At 34.1% G+C, this 22,684-nt stretch overlaps 1 protein-coding gene across 3 annotated transcripts in view; it reads right to left on the bottom strand.

Moving 5' to 3' along the window:
- Cen (cerebellar degeneration-related protein 2-like) overlaps positions 1–22,684 on the bottom strand; it is a 153,174-nt gene that overhangs the window by 14,973 nt on the left and 115,517 nt on the right. For all 3 annotated transcript variants that reach the window (XM_089634840.1, XM_089634844.1, XM_089634841.1), the window contains one exon: positions 10,378–10,490. In XM_089634840.1, coding sequence (XP_089490966.1) covers positions 10,378–10,490 — 113 coding nt within the window. The remainder of the gene's footprint in view (positions 1–10,377; positions 10,491–22,684) is intronic.

Below are 22,684 nucleotides of genomic sequence, written 5' to 3'. Positions count from 1 at the left end.
ACAAAGCAAATTTATTTATGCACTTATTAATATTTCATAGAGATTTATTTTTGGGGTATTATGCCGTGTTGCGCTACCTCCTTCTTTAGCCAACCATTCGGACTGCATTACGGTGTCCATCATCAGGTCAGAGGTGTGATGTGACACATCTGACCTGATGATGATCTGCACTGCAATGCTGTCCGAAACGTTGGCTAAAGAAGGAGGTAGTGCAACAAGGCATAATACCCAAAAATAAATCACCATAATACTTTTGGCCGTGAAAAAACTTTTTGATATATGTTTCAACAATTTGTAAGATTTTCTGAAGCATTACGGTGTCCATCATCAGGTCAGAGGTGTGATGTGACACATCTGACCTGATGATGATCTGCACTGCAATGCTGTCCGAAACGTTGGGTAAAGAAGGAGGTAGTGCAACAAGGCATAATACCCAAAAATAAATCACCATAATACTTTTGGCCGTGAAAAAACTTTTTGATATATGTTTCAACAATTTGTAAGATTTTCTGAATCAACAATGTCTTTTAGTATTATGTAAGCACCATACAAGTTTTTTTCTTATAGTTATACTATCAATAATGCTGTGAACACAGTAAATCTTACTTTCACGACCAATAGTTAGAATAATCTAAAAAGTTAATCAAATGATTTTTCCAAAAGAAAAATATCTGACTTGATACATAATAATAGTCGTTGATTTTCTCAGACAAATTATTGTCGTCTTCGTTTTAAAGGAACTAATTTGACAAGTAATTCGAAACATCACTCAATTTTCAAAAATTGCAATGTTTATTATTCCCATCACTATTTTGGAAAGTTTCCACGTTCTTGAAATAGAGGTACAGTCCGCCGAAATAGAAAGCAAAAAGAAAACAAAAATATGTTACACTTTCGTCACTTGCTGTTGGGTAAGTACCCTGTTATCTATTATCAGGATACTTTAGTCTTCTAACTGCCTACAAAATAATTTCTATGATGCATGTTGATGTTTTGATGGCACCGATCTCAAACTGCGACGTTTTAATCCAAAGCTTTTTTTAACCGCGCTTTTTGCGCACAACATTAACAATTTACAAATATCTAATCACGTAGTCAGGAAGTCTGAGTTTTGGTGTCGTCCCACGAAGACATGATCCATTAAATTAAATATTTACCCAGATTTATGTCAATAGTAGATTATTTAAAAATATATCGACAGATTCAGACAAAAGTTTTTAGATTCTTGTAAAAAAATCATTACGGAATGTTTAGTAGGTCTTTTTGACATGGCACTTTTATGTAGGCAAACATAATTTTCAAATAAAATAAAATAAAATTTCATATATGAACATTGGATTGGTTAAGACATAAATTATAACTTGGCCACTATTTAAACGGTTAGAAAATTTGTTCGTTAGACCGGTTGATTTTTCATTTCTTGCTGCGGCATCTCCCTATGCTAGTCAACAGATGAAAGATGCTGTGCAATACTCGCGTGTTGGAAAACATCTAAACAATCCGCCCACTTTTCCACCTCACTGGCCGCGTTTACCCTACTTTATGAAGGCTGTGCAGTTTTTCGGAAAAGTGAGGCAAACATTTTCTTGGGTCCGTAGAGAGACCGCTGTATATATTATTTATTACTATATTTAAAACAATGAAACTTTATTAACCTACATCACGTTATTAGTTTATACCAGAGGTTCCCAAAGTGTTCTATATGGACCCCCAGGGGTCGATATTGGCTTGCTGGGGGTCTATGTCAGCGAGAAAAAAATTTGGGGGTCCATGAGATTCAAATTGGGGTACATACGAGCAGACCCCCATTTACCTCAACTCAATATTTAGGAGTTCCGTAAATGACACAATACACCTAACACAAATAACACACTTTACATAATACTAATAATAGACTGAGAAATTACTTATTTGATATTTGGTATATAAATAGAGTCTACGTTCCTTTTCTCGTAAGAAATAATATATTGAACCAAAACATTGCACATTGGAAGCCGCGAATTTTCCTAGTTCCCCAACTTGTTTTTGAAAAATGTCCAGGGTAATAATGACGTTCAACATTTAGATGTACTTCACACAGACTTAAAACTAAGTTTGAGGAAATTTTGACTGTGGAAATGGAATTTCGAAGAATCGGATATCATATGACAAGAAGAACTGATCGGAATAAGCACTAACAAAGAACTTAAGGGGCAGTTCTGTAGGGCCAGCTACAGAAAGAAATTCCCGTTGCTTATCCTGCTCCATTTTCATTTGGTGTAATACCTCACAAAGGCGCCCCTGTCTGCACAATGCAAAAACAGAGGAACTATTTCGCCACCGGTTGTAGGGTAGGCAAGGGAAGGGAATTTTTTTACGAAAAAAATAAATGATTATCACATGGGACGTTAATAGTTTTAGGAAAATTCAATATTCGGCAGGCATGGTCTGCGGAAAAAATATTTGGCAAGTGGTCTACGGGGCAAAAAATTTTGGGAACCTCTGGTTTATACGAACCAGTTTCAGCATAACATACGAAGAATGAAAACTACGAAGTATGAAGAGGATTAACTTATTGAAGTTAATCCTCTTCATCATCTCCTCTTGAATCCGTGAAAAACAAAGTTTTTCATCTGTTTAAAAATGCCATTAAAAAAAATGTAAATGTTCGTTGAATAAAAATCTTAAAGCTCCGAAAGTTCTTTACAAATCGGTAAAGTAATCGCTTTGAAATTTGGTCACAACGTTGCATTCGACAACCTGTGACAAGAAAACATGCTTTCTTTAAAAAACACCATAATCTGTTGGACAGACGCGCTTTTAAAAACAAATCGCTATAATAATAATAATAATAATAATTGGATAATTTGTAGAGTGCCGTTTTTGTGAAAAATCACCTCAAGGGCGCTGTACAATTTATTTCCTAGGATCTACATTTGTTATTTAGACCAACTGTGCCAGCACGAGGTTCGTCATCCGTTCAGGCATGTGTCTGCCGCCAATATAGCGCTGACATGTGTCTGCTGCCAATAAAGAGCGCCGACGCAACATCCTCACATAGACAACAAACCTTGGCAGCACCGCTGTGACGCTCGACGAAGACAGAAGATGGAGACTCTGCTGCAAGAGTCTTAGGTAGCGAAGGAACTGTACCAGCTGCTGCAGGGAGAGAGACTACCCGTCCACCAACTGTGCCAGCACGAGGCTCGTCATCCGTTCAGGCATGTGTCCGCCGCTAATATAGCGCTGACATGTGTCTGCTGCCAATAAAGAGCGCCGACACAACATCCTCACATAGATAACAGACCTTGGCAGCACCGCTGTCTCCAGTCACCTCCCAGCCTTTCATGCCACCTAGTGCATCCTCTCGACCCTTTCAGACTCCTTCCTGGCTCCAATACCTAAATAAAATCCAGCAAAAATTGTTTTTCTATCTGCACAGACAGATTGATCCACAGCAACGCATGGCGGGGTACAGCTAGTACTAAAACCTAATTTGCTATCGTAATATTAGATAATTTCGTCTTGAAAACACACAATCAATAGTGATTATTTACACCTGGTTTTGTAATGTAAACACAATGTTTGTCACTAGATTGTGGAATAATACCATTTTTATTTAATAATTTGAAATAATTCTAATGATTTCAAATTTCAATTAACTATGCATTATTGTATCAAGTAATTTATCATCACAATGTTCGTTCTTATTGTTGTTCATGGGAAACAATAACACAATCATGAAAATAAAAATCTTGCTTTAAAAGAAGGCTCCAGAATACTCGAAAAGTTAGATTAAACTAGGATCTGCTAGGATCCTAGGATGTATATTAAGGGGGAGTGGAATAACTAAACTTATTTGTAGAAGTATAAAAACCTTAAAAATATTAGATTATCTAAACTCTTCCAAAATAGCAGTTCACCAATTCTAAACCCCCGACTAGAAGTTTTAGTGAGTCTTACACCGAATGTAGGATTCCTTCAGGTGATGTTAGACTAGATTACAGGGCCGCATTAACGCGCAGGCTATCAAAGGGGCCCGCACCACACATTGTTAAAAATACATTAAAAATTGAAGTTAAACAGAAACATGCTTCGACCCTCCATGTTAGAAGATTCAATATTTTGGCTCTGCAATTGAAAGTGATATTTTAAGACAACTAAGTTGTGAAGATACGAGTATTATAGATAGTATCGTCGGCTTGGCGGCAAAGTCCACTAAGTCCCGTTTTTTCATGAAATGACTTAAGTATGAGGTCTTATGTAAAAAATCGCCCTCTTTCGATTGGCATACTCTATTAAGTCGTATATTTAATCGTTTTCGATTTAAACATCTTTTTAAATTCACACTAAGTCATAAATCCGATATTATTGGCAAGCAAAACACATTAAGTCAGACATTATACTCTAGGCGAAGGGCTCCATCTAACAAAACCGACGACATTAGATTTTAAAAGTGAAGCAACATATTGAAAGCTTTCCTTCAGTAGAGAGCCACTATACACGGAAATTCACAAAGAGGCAATATTTAGATTCCAAACTAACCATTGCAAAAATGCATGCGCTGTATGAAGGGAACTGTACAGAAGACGGTGATGACAATCCTGTTAGTATTATAACTTACCGAAGAATATTCTGCCAGAACTATTACTTGTCCTTCTTCAAACCAAAGAAAGATCAATGCGTCACCTGTACAGTATACAACAAGGCCGGTGCCCCAGAAAAGGAAACCCTTGAAGATCACCACACCAAAACACACAAACTCACAACACCAAATCACAACACCAAAACCGAAAATCTGCATCCATGAAAGCCAAAGACGAAGATAAGAAAAGAGCTATTGAGGATTCTACTTTCATGTCTATAACATGTGACTTGCTAAGTGTTTTGCAATTACCTTGCTCCCAAGTGAGCTTACTTTATTATTTGCGGAAGTTAAATTTGTATAATTTTACAATCTATGAAGCGGCACCTCCAAATAAGGGTTTCTGTTACCTTTGGACAGAAAATAACGGGAAAAAGGGTAGTTGTGAAATTGGAACATGCATGGCCCTTTATTTAAAACAACTCCCACCGCAAATCACTGAAGTATCCATATTTTCAGATGCTTGTGGTGGACAAAATAGAAATATACAAATTTCCGCGCTGTTCCTGCATTTCGTCCAAAACACTTCCATGTGTGTTATTGAACAAAAATGTCTTGAAAGCGGTCATTCATTTATGGAAGTAGACTCAATGCATAGTGCAATTGAAAACAAAACAAAACATTTGGATATATTTAGTGTGCACGAATGGATCAACGTTTTTAAAATGGCTCGATCTTACAAACAAAAAAATAAAAAGCCTCCATATGAAACTAAAGAATTTTTATTTACAGATTTTTTAGATCTGAAAAAGTTGTTTGAAATGACAATATAAAATAAGAAGGTTGATGAGGATTCCAACATTGTCAAATGGCTAAAAGTTAAATGCTTCCTATATCAAAACAAATTACAAAACATTATAGAATATCGGTATGACTATTCCGGTGACTACAAGAGGATTTCCGTTGCCTCCTTTTCACGACCAATCAGAAATAAAATAACGCGTGCACAGATCGAAGAGCAAAGCAATGTTATTATACCAAAGCTTTATACAAAGCCCATTCCAATATCAGTCGCAAAAAAGAATGACCTGTTAAAACTATGTAAGACCAATATTATTCCACCAGCCTTACATAACTGGTATGAAAATATACCATGTTTAACCCTAGAATACTAAACATATTTTTTAGCCCATTAATGCTAAACTTCGCCTGTGAGGCGACTTTTATAAAAAAAAAACCATATTTTACTTAAAAAAAATACAACATATTAAAACAAAAACACTTTTATTACATATTGGGTAACAAAAAAAAAATAACACAATTCATTTTTTTAAATACATTAAATATATTAAAAGCTTATTTTAAGATCACATATTTTGTTTCGTGGTATACAGAGATCTTTTACAAAAAAAAAAAAATCAAAAAAATTCACAATTGGAAATAAAAAAAAAAACTTCTGGGTCTTATAGACCTGAGATGTACTAAGTCTATAAAAATATATTTCACAGCTTACAACTTAAAAATATTCATTGAGACCAAAATAAAGTTTCGGTTTTTTCCACCTACTTTTTTTTGTCGCATTTGCAACAGTTTGGAGACCGGTGTTCTAAGCAGTATGTTAACTTGCATTTTGCGCAGAAATAAATACTCATACGCCTCAATTTCGGGGGGCAGAAGTCACACATTGATCTTTTTCCCTTTTTTATGCATGGTTCATCTGAATCAGTGTCAGTATTATGACCAACCACGTCATGAATTGCAGAACGGACTCTTTTCTGCATACGTGGCCTTTCTTCCAAACGGATGGCGCACCAGTCGCTGCATAGGTTCTTGCTTAATATCTTGAGAAATTCTCTTCTTGACATTGGCTTTATTTTCAAAGCTTCGCAATTGGATACATAAATTACAAAGCTATTGAGTAGAGCCATATTCAACATTCCATAGAACATGCAAAGTGGCCAACGCCTAGTTTTACGGCTACAGCTTGAGTGACCACACATCTGGTCAAAAGTATCCACAGCACCTTTTGTTTCGTTATAAGAATGAATTATTGTCGGCTTACCGGAAACGGAGTCAACAGAAGGCTTGTCGTGCATCGTAGAGAGCAAAAGAACGGTCTTTTGAGGTTTTGGCTTGTAGCTAACAAGAGTGAGCTTTTCGTGGAATCCAAAAAGAGATGTCCCAACAGGGCGTGATGAATTATGTTTGAACTCTGGTGGAATTTCTTGCTTATTATTTCGAATTGTTCCAATAAGAGTAAGGTTGTATGGTGGTCGAAGCAATTGCTCAGCTAGCGGTATAGAAGTAAACCAGTTATCGGCAGTTAAATTACGATTTGTGCCATGTATAGTCTTTGTAAGCAGCTTACAATAGTAAGAGCCTAATGGTTCGTTTATAGCTGTACCGAGGTTTTTTCCCAAATACGGTGAGGCATCAAACATATATTTTGATCTAACATCGCACACTAAAACAATCTTTATTCCGTATTTGGCCGGCTTATTAGGAATATACATACGGAATGGACATCGTCCCCTGAATGCCAAAAGTTGTTCATCTATTGTCACGTATGAGCTTGGTTTATACAGATCTCTACATTGCTTGATAAAAATTTCCCAAATATTTCGGATAGGCGCAAACTTATCAGTTTTTTTTCTGTCGTCTCGAGTGTTACGATCATCGAAACGCAGACACTTTACAAGGAACTCAAACCGTTCACAGCTCATTGCAGCTAAATTTTGGGATCCACAAATCGTAGGATCAAACAGCTCATTTGTTGTCAAGTGATTATTTTTCAACGCTCCGCTCAAGATAAATATGCCAAGAAGCGCACGAAGCTCTTCTATTCTGACCTGTGATGTAGTAGTATTCTGAATTTTATACTTGGTAGCTGTTTGTATAATATATTCATTAGTCCGCAAAAGTACTTCGTCCATCAACTCCGAAGTAAAAAACAGTTCAAAACATTTCATGGGATCAACAATGCCCTTGGCGCCTTCTTTTGGGCCTGGCACAATATGGACTATGTTTCTCGAAGGAGTTCTGTTCGATTTTTGTTGTGACGAAGAAGGTTCTGAGGACCAAATATATTTGTTCTTTCCCCTCATAATCGATGCCGATGGCGTAATTATCCGATTCTCACAAGCCGGCTGCTCCCTATTTTGCGCCGTGGCTAAAGCTTCCTGAACATGAGTCGGTGTGGATTGTACATCGACATGAATTTGATTTGATACATGAATATTCTGCAAGTCATCGTCTAACTCAGTGACGTAATTGGGGTCATCCACACTGTCATCTGAATCAAAATCCGCTCCTAAATCGTCGTCTTCTTCACTTCCATCTACCGATATTTCCTCCAGCCATTTAAGTAGCTGCGCTTCAGACGTTGCCATTTCATAAAACTATAAAAATTATACTCAAACTTTAATTTTTAGCAAAAAATCAAAAAAAAAACCACAAACATATATGTACAAAAAAATTACCTTTAATGCTAAACTTCGCCTCACAGGCGCCACACGTGTCTGTATCTCAACAACGCAGCCGAGCAAATCCAAAAAACGTCTGTGCGCTAGCTCGTACAACACTCAACTGAGTTGGCGCGAGCGCATGCTTTGATACGAGTGAGCGATCAGGAGATATCACTCCAAAAAAAAATTGCTTCGCCTCACAGGCGATGTTTAGCATTCTAGGGTTAAGTAGAATCAAAAATGTAGCTCCCGAGCCCAGCTTTTCTGATTCCGATCCTGAAGATGAGTAGAGTGTACCGTACCTACATGTCTACACGTATACGCATCCCTTAAAAGCCTTTTTTATTATTATAAAATATTATGAATGTGTCTTTCAGATTGGTAATTATTATTATTTTTAATAAATAAAAAATATTAAAATTTGTGTTGCATTCTTGGTTTTCATATTTATTTCTACTAAATATTACAAACATTGCTTATTTTTACGTTGAATAATGTTTTTATAATCTTTTTTATTTCATCTAAACACACACATTTTTTATTTCTGATATTCGTCATAATATTTTTTATGTGATTATTATTATCATAAATATTTCTTTTGTAGCTTTGAATATCTGAATTTCAGTAGGTACCAACAATAATTTGTAATTATTATTATTTTAATAAAATAACTACCTAAAAAAAACTTATGTCTTATTTAGAAATAATTGGTATTTAATAATTAAAATAATCTTAAAGCTATTTTGCAGCATTACAGTCAACAATTAAATAATAATCTTAACAAGCAAAGCACACTAAGTCATTATTGACTGGTAAAAACCACTAAGTCCGGCTCATTTTTTTGTAAAACTTTAATTAAAGGTTGCTGTTATTGCTTTCAACTAATATTGTGTATTGATAAGGTACTTAAGGGTTCAATCTAAATTATAAAATATTAAAAAATATATATTTTAGAGATATTCATCCACTTATAGCCTTTCCAAAATCGCTAAATATTAAAATGCGATTATCTCAGGATTGTTTTTAGTGACTTAGTGGACTTTGCCAGTAGGCCGACGGTATGGAGTTTTAGCGCCAACTACGGGGTTTTCCAATAAGATGTGTTATTTTGATATTCAATCGTAAAAGATCAATGGTTTAGTTACTCGTGTGGCACGTAGCGCCGTCTTGTTGAAAGTAAACGTTGTCCAGATCAATACCATCCAATTCCGGCCATAAAAAATCATTAATCATCTCTCGATAGCGCAATCCATTCACCGTAACTGTTGCTCCAGCCTCATTTTCAAAAAAGTGAGGTCCAATGACTCCGCCGGACCATAAACCGCACCAAACAGTCACACGTTGAGGATAGAGAGGCTTTTCAACAATAACTCTTGGGTTTTCCGAGCCCCAGATGCGACAATTTTGCTTGTTGACGAAACCACCGAGGTGGAAATGTGCCTCATCACTCAAGATGATTTGCATTTGATTCACTCAAGTGAATTTTAATCATTTCAATGCGTTGTTGAAGCGTGTATCGTTCCATTTTTATTAAAAACATAGTTTCTACTTGTCAAATGTCAAAAAATAACATCTTCAAAAAAAAGCTTCAAAAGTAACATCTACCGAAATAGCGGGCTATTCAAAATAACACCATTTATTGGAAAACCCTGTATTTACTCACTAAGCTAATTCCAAGTTAAGTTATGTATATTTATTATTTTTTCTTTCTTTTTTCAGTTCAATTTCTTATCAGTGCATTTATAATCATTTTGATTTATATTAATATAATCTAGCAACACAGACATAAATCTCAACTTTTTTTTATATGGTTGTTCACATCAATGTTAATATTGAATACCTTAATTATTTAAATTTTTATCTCATAATTTCATCAACTTCTTTATAAGACGGTATCGAAAAAAAAAATCTATAATGTAGTTCTAATCTCGAAATGCTTCTTGTTCGATTTTTAGTTAGAAAATTGCTCTGAAATGCGATTTTTGCAGGATAATTTTCAAAAGATTTTCTGGGGCGGAACTCCCGTTTTGCTGAGATTATTGATAAGCCCCTAGACCCCCTATAGGGCCCGCATCACAGGTTCTGCCTCGGGGTCTACACAGATTCTAAGTACGGCCCTGCTAGGTTAGGTGAGGTTCGGTCAGCTTAGAAAAATAGGTTAGGTTTGTACAATACGATAAATGACCGGTCGGTGGCTGAGTTGACTAATGCATCGGGTTCCCAGTTCCCATCCAGTCGTCTTGGGTTCAATTCCTTGACAAGCTTAGTCCTCCATCGTGGTAGTAGGAGAATTTCACATATTTTCAGGTTATCCGTAATCCGGGAATGTTTGTAGAAATGATGTTTTACCTCAATTTCTTGCGCCTGATCCTCGATGACATTCTGGTGCTGCTTGAGCGAGGTCTCCAGCTCCTTGTTCCTCTCCAGAAGGGTCTTGCCGAGCTCTGCCGCGAGCTGGAGATCTGGAACAAACACGAAATATTCTGTTAATTAGGTATTCACAGGGAAGGTGATCCTTTTCCTTATCCTATATTCCTCTTCCACCTCCTAAATAAATCTCTAACCAACATTATTATTGTGTTCTTTTGATTCATCATTTCGACTCAAACTGCAACAACCGAAAGTTTTTTGAAATATCACTGGAACTTTATTACTCAAATATGAAGTTTGAAACTTACAGAATATAAGGACGGGTTGTTTCGGATAATTTGAACAATTCATCAAATTTCAACGTTCATTTTCAAGTTCTGTGAAAGATTTTTTCAAGTTCTGTTTTTATTTCAGTTCTTTCAAGGAACTAGTCTATAATTATATAATAACAGAACTTGAATAGGACTTTCACAGAACCCGAAAATGAACGTTGAAATTTGATGAATTGTTCAAAATTCAACGTTCATTTTCAAGTTCTGTGAAAGATTTTTTCAAGTTCTGTTTTTATTTCAGTTCTTTCAAGGAACTAGTCTACAATTACATAATAACAGAACTTGAATAGGAATTTCACAGAACCCGAAAATGAACGTTGAAATTTGATGAATTGTTCAAATTCTCCGAAACAACCCGTCCTAAGCAATCTATGTGAGTGCTGTCTTCGACTCAACTTTCGCTGCGATATCTAAAACTAGGTATCTACATAAGTATTGTGCTTCATGTTCATGTTTTTAATTTTCTCAAAGACACAACTCTTTCAATTGTCTTTAACGTCAGAAACATCGAATGACAATATGTTTCTTTTCTTTTGTTTACTTATTTTTTTTTTTTGTATTAATTTGGTCAAAAATATAACAAAACAATTACGCATTATTTTTGCTCTCTGCTGCTAAATATAAGTTAGCTAGAAAACAAAATAAACCACTTTGGAAAAGCGAGTTTTAAATATTTTGACTGTCAATAAAATGTTTTGACACGACTAAGAACGAAGTTCAAACGAATTCTATTTGGTATAGAGCCACTTCAAACGTAGAGCATAATATGTATAATATATCGACCATCCGTTTCTTTTCTGAGATTCGTTTGAACATCACTCAAATAATATGATACAGTTTATTGTCTGGTAGGCACGATTTTAACACCGTGGCTTTTTGAATATTAGCGTAACTAATGAGATAAATCAAAGAGAAAAAATATCATGCAAAACCTCATCAGTCAGTCCGTTCACATCTTTATTACGAATAAGATGTGTTCGCTTTCTCTGCAAGTTGCATGATACACGAAGGTCTAATGCTTATTTTAAACGTTATATCATTTAAAATGTAATAATGTAGCAAATATGGCATTAGAATTTAGAATTATAATTGAGTTCACTAAACTATGATAAAATATAACATTGATAAGATAATTTAAATGTGATATTATGTTATCTAATACAAACATAGATAGTAAAGGGCACATAGATAATAATATAGAAAAAACTTAACCCTTGGAATGCCGACCTACTTCTTAATATGCCAGATGTAAATTGCCAATCAACCTCTGAACGCCAGCGCTCACACTATTTTTTTAATAACTCACTTGTTTTTGCAAAATTATATTTTTGTAAATTGTACGGTCTTACCAGATATATTTTTTAAATATATTCATACAAAAATTAAAAATCTGTCTAATGTATTTTCTATATAAAAAAATAAAAATAAAAGTAAAAATAAATACTTCGCAATAATAATATGCAAATATTTTTATATAATCGTAAGTATTTTTATAAGTTGAAATTAGTATATTTTCACTTGACGAAACGAGAGTTCAGAATAATATTATGATACACCATTTCCTTGCTAAAAATATTTTTGAATGCAAAAATTTATGTTACAAAATACTACTAGAGAATGCGCGTTTGATTCGTCGGCACTCTACAGGTGCAAATGTCGGAAATCCACGATGGATTTCTTGGCACAGTAAGGGTTAATATAAATAGTACGTTTGCAAGATGAGACAGTCGTCAGCTAAATTTATAAAAAAAAATTAAAAATGCCATAGACATGTACTTCATCGATGCTTCAAAACATAAATGATATTTTCATGGTTTTTTCATAATAGCTATGGTAAGGAAAAATCTCGCTGCATCCACCTAGATTTGCAGTCTCTTTTTCTAGACAATGAAAAGGTTTCATTGTTTTAGCAATGCGCTGCAGTTGGCTGGTCAATAAAACATTATATATATGTCAAATGTTTTTAGCGCAATGTGGCATTCTTTTACAATTTATTTCCCGTTCAGCAAACACGTGCTAAAATTAGAATTTAAAGGCCGAATGTTTCAAATTAAATATCCATATAAAATGATTGACTTGCGTCATTTCTGGGTATCGATTCTCAAATTAAGGCCGCTCGCGATCGCCGTCGAAAGTATATACATTGGTCGACAATCTTATTCTTGAGTCTCGTCAAAGGTACACACTTACATACACCAAACGTCAAAAGTCATTCCACTCGAACAACGAGTGGGTCGAACCACTCGTTCTCCGAGTGGAATCACTTCGTCGAGAATCGAGGTACTGAAATTTACTATTTTATTGAATCGCGAGTAGTAAAACAAAGGTCAATATAGCTCATGTCATAATTCGCACAATACGGTAATAAATTCTGCAACTTTGATCTTTAAAATGAATATGGGTATGTATCTTTCTACCTGCAATTCATTATACACGCTATTATGCGTTCTATTATTGCTGGCAACCAATTGAAATTCGCACAAACGACAAAACCGTTTACGTAATATCACATTCCATGAGTTGCTAACTTGGTCAAATGTTCTTTGAACGACAAAAGTAGCACAGACAAACCATCCATCATCAATCGACGCATAATAAAAGAGCGTAAATGGCTGAATTTACGCTCTTTTGAACATTTAGCATAAGTAAGTAACTAACTAACAGAAAGTAAGGAATAAAAATAATATTCATGTTAGATTCTAAATATACTCTTTTCTTATAACACAATCAAGGTTACATAAGGCTATTGTAAGAACAGTAATATATTCTATAATTAATTCTATGTAAAGTTAGGAATGTTTTCTTTCAGCGCGTTAAAAAACTTCCTCCGGGTTTTCTTACCCTGTTTTACTTAACATTTACAAGATATTATTGCTTCCGTATTTGGAAACTATTTAAATTTCTTATTGAAGTGTATGTGAGTTTTGAAGAGAGAGGTGTTGTAAGAAAGAGAGCGCGTATGTGTGTGCGCTAGTTTTAATAAACGGCCATTCTTTATTTGAGGTTACGAGAGATAGGTCGGCTGTTTGTCGCTTTTCAGTTACAAATATATGTTATAAATCGGACCTGGACTCTTAATTATTTCCGCTGAAGGATATCACGTTTATTATGTCGTTCTATGTTTTCTTAAACTCCAAGATGAGAAATGTCATATAATATACACATATTAAGGTGAATTTTCGAGGTTTTCATTATTGACTAATTTTAAAAAAAAGTTATGTTACTATAAAATAATCACTGCTTGATTTTTTTTAAATTAAACGAGAGGGAAAAACTCAAAATTTAAACATTTTTTTTTATGCCACTAGGGTGCTTTGTTGTTTAAATGATCAAGCATTGAAAACAAACTATTTTTACTATTTTTTTAATCTATTTTAATACAAAAATATGGATTGACTGAGGATTTAACCTTCCTACCCAGAAACTGGAGTCGAAAACTCTACAAACCTCGCCAAATACCGATCGGATAGGACCAACATTTATTTCGTATGTTATCTGCTGTAATGCATAGAAATGCGTATATATTCGCTTGTGTGTACGTGATAAAGTTGATAGAATGCATTGTCATCGATAGCGAATCTATCTGCCTAGTTTCAGCTCGATCGGATGTTTTAAAGTAGGTTAATTTCCACATTAAAAATTTACGTTCATAGCATTTACCGAGAACGCATTATTGTTATTGTACTGTAAGATTGCAATGGCGATGATTAGGTATATGTACATTTTATACTCATTCCTAATCATAACTATTGGAAACCTTTAACCTATTGAATAACAACTTATAACTAATGGCTTATAACTACCAACCAACAACGGACGCACGCAATGTATTTGATTAATGAGTATGAATGATGTATGCTATAAATTAGGATTAATTTTTATTTATTACACTATTCATATTACAATATAGACAGACATACAGATAGATCATCATAAGTACTAATTTCGGCTGTCGGTGCGTTGGTGTATGCGTGAAGTGATGCGTATCCCTGCGTAATGCGTAAAATTATTTTACGATGAACTTTTAATTTTCAAAATTGGGATTCGGCTTCATAAATCCTGCTACAATTATAATATCACGTGATTTTTCATGAGTCTAGTAATATATATTAATGGGATTAAAGTGAAAAATATACAATTTTGTAAACAGAAGATAATACAGATAAAGAGAATGTGGACAAAAGAAATTATCTTTCACATTTATAATCATAAATAAAAAAATGCTAAAAAAACTTTGTATAAGAATAATATGAAATACATACTGCGATTTGTTTGCTTTGAGCTTGGAGGATTCGAGATATCTACCTTATTCTAATAATATATTATTTTAGAAGCACGAAAGTATATTGCACAAGTTGCAATTTGTAACAAAAATTTACTCGATAACTACGGAATTTCATAGTATAGTTTTTCCCATTCAATTGCAATTTTAAAAACACATATAACACCATAAAATATAGTAAAATTTTCCCACAGAACAGATTTAATAATTTAAAGAATTGTCACTTTTTATTGTTGTTTATATGTATTTCATATTACCACTCGTAGATAAAAAATGACTAGAGATTATTAAATTTTTTTTTTTTTTAACTTTCATTAAACGCTGGAAACATTCATTAGAAAAGATCACTGTAGAGCATAATAATGCGCTTTAATCTTAACTCAAACATGTCTGGAATTTGGAGTGAGATACCAATAGAGATTATTATTATGAAAAACTTCAATGATAGTATTAAAGTAATTTTACTTTCTTCTTTCCGTCGCTTTTAATTCAATATTTGGTTTATCTTTTACGTTGGTGAAGGCGGTTAGATTTTCGATCGATTATTAGTTATTATTAGCCGTTCCATTATTGACGGCAGATAGCTCACTTACAACAAAAGATTGAGACTTTCTATTAATTGATATTACTGCGTAAAATTTTCGAATTGAAAAAAATGTGACTAACTCATTTGTACCAATTTTTGTTATTAAGTTTAACTGCATTATCCCAAATTGAGATTGTCTGTTTACGTGTTCAGTGAAATCGGATCGATAGGCGTAACTACAGATTTCCCGAGCACGGTGGCGCTGTCGATAGCCAGAATTGATGATGCGATAAATTATAAATCGTCATACGCTGGCAACACTGGAGGTATTTTCTATGAATTTCAGAAACCTCAGATGGCTATGTAAAAGTTAAAAATACTATTAAATTGACAATGAAATAATAACTTTAATATACATTGGCAGTCCGCATGTATTTTTTGATACTAAAAATGGAGTTAATTAATTCATGAGATCTTTAGTCGTAACTAACAACTTATATTTCTCCAGGCTTGAACGGAATCAATTGATCGCGTCTTAGATGAACTAATGAAGTGTGTGGATAATGTACACTTTGATATTGATTTCATTAAATACAGCTTAGTTAGTTCACCTCCATTCATCGACAAGGCAGTTATTTTGAATAACGAAAGACATTATACAAAAAGTTGTGCATAGTGATAGCTTATCCGACTATCGGAATCATATTCTGGCCGTGCTCGCAAATATCTCTAACTGACAATAGATGACAGATTTCGTCAATACCATATTGATATAGTTTCTTATTCTTTATGTGCCGTATCAGGTCCCCCCGACGTTGGCGATCACTCTAGAAAATGTCTCTTTGTCTTGCGCTGCCCGGAATAGCTCCTCCACACTTCTAATGCCGGTCCACTCTCGTATATTTCGCAGCCAAGACATTTGTCTCCTACAAGGCCCTCTGCGACCAATTTCAATTTATTATTGATATAGTTTAATGCAAAGATATGTGAGGATTTCATTTTGGGTATTCACAATACCCAAAATGACACATGAAATGCATTTCCACCATGTGCGAAATGTGCATGTCATTCTAAGGTACACGGTAGAAGCCTAGGCAGACCTTCATCGGCGAGTAGATTGTAGTCCATAAAATAATATTAATAAATTGCTAAATTATATTATATCAGTAAGAGGACGATAAAAGTAATTAAACTAAAGATAATGTGAGTTTAAGCCTACCTAGTCCAGAAAATGCTACGAAGCCGGACAACATATCAAAACTATGAACAGACACTATCCTAACATAACCTAGTTTATTATTTTGACAGCTTTACCACTGCCGTTGCTTATTTACTTAGTACCAATTCCCATCGTGAATAGAATACACATCGACTTACCTTGCACGTTTCACGAAAAACGCTACCCATAAATAATGTTGCGATATCAAAACAACAAGTTTGTTTAAGTGGGAATATACCAAATTAATTTTAATAGCCCTTGAATAATCATGCCCTCGTTTGTGGTTTTCTCAGAGAGCGACTAATACATGGCCTTAATTGCCCTACATTTGTACAATTAATACTGATAATTCCACGTGCTTTGTAACAACAGTTACATCTGTCAGTTCCGCCTACAAATTTTTAACCTTCAAGATATACAAAGATCGCAAAATGAGCAATAATTAAAAGATTTAATTTCAATTTATTATTGTCAATTTGTGTCCTTAAAGTCATGGTTTATGTATTGTGTAATTCGAGACAGAGAGACAAGCAATAAGGAATTCTCGTGTTTCTCGGCCACGGGGACAACATGAAGTGTACAGATGAGAAAATCCGTGACTTTCACGTTGTGTATAACACAAGAGTTAAGTATCATGGCTTTACGTGTACATGAAAATTGAACATGCCTTGAAGAATTATTGCACAGAAATTTTGGATAATTAACGACAAACAACTTTTAATCTCGCTGGGATAATAGTAACGCTAGGTTACCCGGAGTGCACTTTCAGTTACATATTGTACGCGAATGAAATTGGAAAAAAATGAGACGAATGACTGAGATTAAAGAACATGACGTGCATCGAAAGGGATCTAAGTCTGTTATTAGACCATTTTGCTCAAAGATCGTTTTATCATGATATTTATGTAAAATAAAAATGTTTTATCCGTTAATGGTTTTGCAATCAACTTATTTCATATAGGTTCACAGCTAACTGACAAACTAAGCTTAATAGTTCTTGGTTTCCGGACTTGACGGCCACACCAAAACAAAACGATGAAAACCATTTTAAAGTAACTATTTAATTACATAGTATAATTATACTGAAATACCAACCCTTATGCTACATTATAAACAGAAGAAAATTTCCGAGAGTTATGTAATATTGCGAATTATGTAAAAGGAACGAAGCTTTGTTCCTTTCCCGTAATTTGTGGTTTACACCTGACCTGATGATTCACACTGTTATGGTACGTGTACATTTGCGTATTTGAACGCGAACCGAGCCACGAATTACGGGAAAGGAACGAAGCAACTACAAGCGGCGTTTCGCGCCATTTGCGGTTGCTTCGTTCCTTTCCCATAAGTTCTGTTCTGGAAACGTTGACTAAAGAAGAAGGTAACGCAACACGGCATAATACCCCAAAAAATAAATCACGATACCTGACAAACTGTTTTATGATTTTTGACTAAACATAGCAAAGACCTGATTTAACTCGGCCGTCTTGAATTTTGTCTGTCTGCAAATTTGTTCGTATGTTCCGTTTCAAAATGACGAAAGTTTTAATTAAGAAAAATTTAGTTGAGAAAAAAATAAATATATATATTTGTAATATAGAAATCGTCATGTTATATAGACTTTATTATTTGCATTGTTTAACATTTGCATCTTAGCACCATAATATCAGAAACACAGAGAAAAAAAATATTGCGAAAATATTAAGAATATCTTCAAATTATTGGTAATTCCGGTTAAAACAGGATTGTAGAACTTACAAATGAATTAACGGGTTACCTGATAAACTTTTAGTAAATTACGAATACATTATCACGATGTCGCAACACGTGTTCATAAAAATTCTACTATTTTTACATTACAACGAAAATTCTTTGCATCGTCATGATTGACGAGGCAAATCGATAAATATTCTTAAATTATTTTTTTAATTATTAAGATCAGTTAATTTATCGTGAGGGAAAAAACCGATTTCTTTCCGTGTATCTCCATAAATAACCACGTAATTGAAATTTTTGTGGCGGGTGCCACAATTTTTCTTCATAAGTACGTTGTTTATTTTGCTCATTGTTCACTCCAGCCCTGAGGACAGCCATGATTGCCTTTACGATTCCGTAATTTAAACGTGTTTTGTTTTCATTTCCCTCCGCATCACATTCCTAACAACTGGAGCGAGAAACCAAACACCCAGACCAAGTCGCAAACACAGCGGACAAGGCACTCAATTTGTGGAAATTCATTTCGTTTTGTTTTAATGAAATTGAATTACTTCACCATTATATATACCTACAGTATGTACGATACATTGAATATTCAACGTTCATGCCGCAGAGCAATATTCATAAAAGTTTTTTGAATCGACTGCACTTCAACTTACCAGAAATCATTATTAATTAATTCATTATGATTGTGTCTACCGGTAGTAGAAAAATCCTCAAATTAATATTTTTGCACAAAAAATTAAACTTTTTTTTTATTTCGTGCAAAAAAATTGGTACAATTTTTTCGCCCAAACATCAATGTTTTCGTGTTATGATGGACGAAATTGGCAGAATGATTGGACCTATCCAGGGTATCGATTCTCCAATCCAGGCCGCTCGCAATCGCCGTCGACAGTACAGTATTCGTCGGCAATCGTATTCTTGAGTCTCGTCGATGGTACATAATTACCTACGCCAAACGTCAAAAGTCATTCCACTCCAACAACGAGTGGGTCGAACCACTCGTTCTTCGAGTGGAATCACTTCGTCGAGAATCGAGGCCCAGATGTTACAATCGTAGTGTGTGTGAAGAATAATATAAAAATAAACATTATTAAGGTTATCGAAGATAAAAATAATAATAACTGATTTTAGAAAATATATATAGAAAATGCATAAAAGGTAAAATTACCTACACATTAACAGAATAATATGACAAAAAGAAGTGCTCATTAAGTGTCCACATTATTTATTTTAAACTACTATAACCCGGCTTCGCCCGAGATTGAATACATTGTTATCTTTAGGCACTGTTTATTTGTTTACCGAATTCGTTGTCGCCAGAGCTCACCGAATTGTGCTCTGATAAAATAATAGATTTTCTTTTTCTGAAATAATATTTTTTTATGATTATTATCTTCGTTTTCTAGGTAAGAGGTATTTGGATTCTGAGCTTAATGAATATGTCGCTAACGTGCTCTGTGAGTTCAATCTTGTTTATAGAAACGCGTGATTGTCCTCTTTGTAAAACATTTCTCAGTGAATTGAAAACATAAATACCAATTAAGTGGGCAACGACTTGACGAGTCCGCTTTGATGGCGAGAAGATTATTCCTGTCACAGGATTAAAATACATTTAAAAAAAAAACATTGAACCGATGTACGTGTTCTGAGGTCTGTCGTCTCTTTGAATACGATTACATTTCATCTATTATCACAGACGAGGCCGAAATACTTACGCCCAGGTGAATGTGTTTCATGGACGAACAATAATCTCACCGTTCCTCACATTTTTGCGCAGGAAGAAGATACATGCAAGGCGAAATATTTCATCAAGTCGTCTACCGTTCTGGTGTCATAGCAAAAAATATATAAATATTAGTAGAAGTTGTGTTTAAAAAGGGGTATTTTTGTGCTGTACGCCCAGAAGCGTCCCGAGTAAATGGTACTATATAAATATGCGCAGAGCGCAGATGATGAGCATTGTATTTAAATTTCTCATTAACTTGAGAGGCGCTCATCAATGCTTCAGAAATCTTCGGCGAGGCGGAAATAACCGAAGACACAATACATTTATTTGTCGCGCCGAGATGGCACCACTTTGGTGCACAGCGAACTGTTATCCGTATGCAAAAATACGGATAATTCCAGCAGGTCGGAAAGTTTCAAATTTGCTTGCATTCTATACCGGACGTAGGAGATAAGACTGACACTGTTTATGACCTAACCTAAACCTAAACTATTTTAATACAACATAGGTAATTTTCCGCAGATGTATCTGACACTAACCTTATATAATTTCTTCCCTTGTTTTCGTTCTCTCCTGGAATCAAAATATTTTCTTAGATAATATTATCCTACCGTACGCGTGAATTCAACAAACATGTGACCAATATTGGGTTACCTTTCGCAAAATACTGACAACTCACAAAGCTAGGCGTAACGTTGAAACGACAAAAAAGGACCAAATAAATTTTTATTAGCTTCCGCAAAGAAATACTTAATTAACACTTCTTTGGTGCATGCATTATGCATTAATATGCACAGTGCATGTAGTTGTTTACAGAGTTGCATTGACTGTAGACATTTTCAACGCCAGATATAGACAGGAGTTCTACGACTAAATGTCTAAAATAACCGTTTTTCCGCATTTTAAAATACTTAATACGTTAATTTGATTTTATTTTTTTAGTTGATATTTTTTACACAAACACATTATAAATGAAAAACTGCTGGTCATTTTTTATATGTATTGTCGTCATGTGCATGAAAACTAAATAAATAAAAATAATTGTAATCTATCTCACAATGACTAAAGTACAGAGTCATCCAACGTGAAGTCGAGTTGTTCAAGAGGAAAAAAGGTCCAAACGTACTCTGTCTATGGTCTATGCCTTCACATTATGTGCATTGATCATACCGAAGGGTACTTGTAATTCTAAAGATGTTTTTATGAAGAAAAAACTAGATGTTTATAATACACTGTAGTACACTGCCGGTGCTATTTTGAATGAAGGACTTTAGTCGTGAATAAGAGTGTTGAAAGATTCGTTTCATCATCAGCGTCGTGATGAGGAAAAACTTACGCTGTATTTGACGCTCAATTTCTTCGTAAAATTGATGTAGACAATTTATTATTAGTTGATATAGAAACACGAGATTAACACTTCAACTATGGCATTGTACTAAAAAAGCATAAAATCTGAATTCCTGAAGCAGAAAAAAATGTGAGCTCTGGCGTCGTGAAATTTGTATTTTTTCTGAATGGAATTTCAACGTAAATATTAATTTATATTTTACCATGTTTTCCTCGGGCGCCCTCGACCTCTTTTACCATTCACTTCCAAGTTTGCGTTCTCCTTACACCTCTTCTTCGTTCACCATTTACGTCTCATTTTACCACAAATATTTATTTGATTTAGGCCTTCCTTGGGCATCCTCGACTTTTTCTATCATTCACTTCATATAGTATCATGAAATCCGCATTTTTACTGTTAAAAAAACACACTATATCGGCTTTAATTCGACTCCGTATCTCATACCAGTGCAGAGATAATGAGTAATAATAAGTCTTTTTCTAGCGTCCCCGACTGTTTCTACCATTCAAAACCACTCTCTAAACTAACCACTCCTGGCACTAATAAGAACAAAATTCGAAAATTTCAATGAAATCGGAAGAATGGTGTAGGAACGTGTACGAGACAAACAAACATTCATATTTTCATATGTAGATAACTTATTGAAGTTTATAAAATTCATTAAAATATTTCAATGAATTCTATAAACTTCAATAAGTTATATATGTAGATAAGTTATTGAAGTTTATAAAATTCATTAAAATATTTCAATGAATTCTATAAACTTCAATAAGTTATTTGTGTAGATAAGTTATCGAAGTTTATAAAATTCATTAAAATATTTCAATGAATTCTATAAACTTCAATAAGTTATATATGTAGATAACTTATTGAAGTTTGTAAAATTCATTAAAATATTTCAATGAATTTAATAAACTTCAATAAGTTATAAATGTAGATAAGTTATTGAAGTTTATAAAATTCATTAAAATATTTCAATGAATTCTATAAACTTCAATAAGTTATTTGTGTAGATAAGTTATCGAAGTTTATAGAATTCATAAAAATATTTCAATGAATTCTATAAACTTCAATAAGTTATATATGTAGATAACTTATTGAAGTTTGTAAAATTCATTAAAATATTTCAATGAA

Source organism: Hesperophylax consimilis, chromosome 8, assembly GCF_061612785.1.
Source record: "Hesperophylax consimilis isolate HC1 chromosome 8, BYU_Hcon_1.0, whole genome shotgun sequence".
NCBI lineage: Eukaryota > Metazoa > Arthropoda > Insecta > Trichoptera > Limnephilidae > Hesperophylax > Hesperophylax consimilis.
Note: the sequence above shows the minus strand (reverse complement) of the source record. Positions and strands in the feature narration are given on the sequence as shown.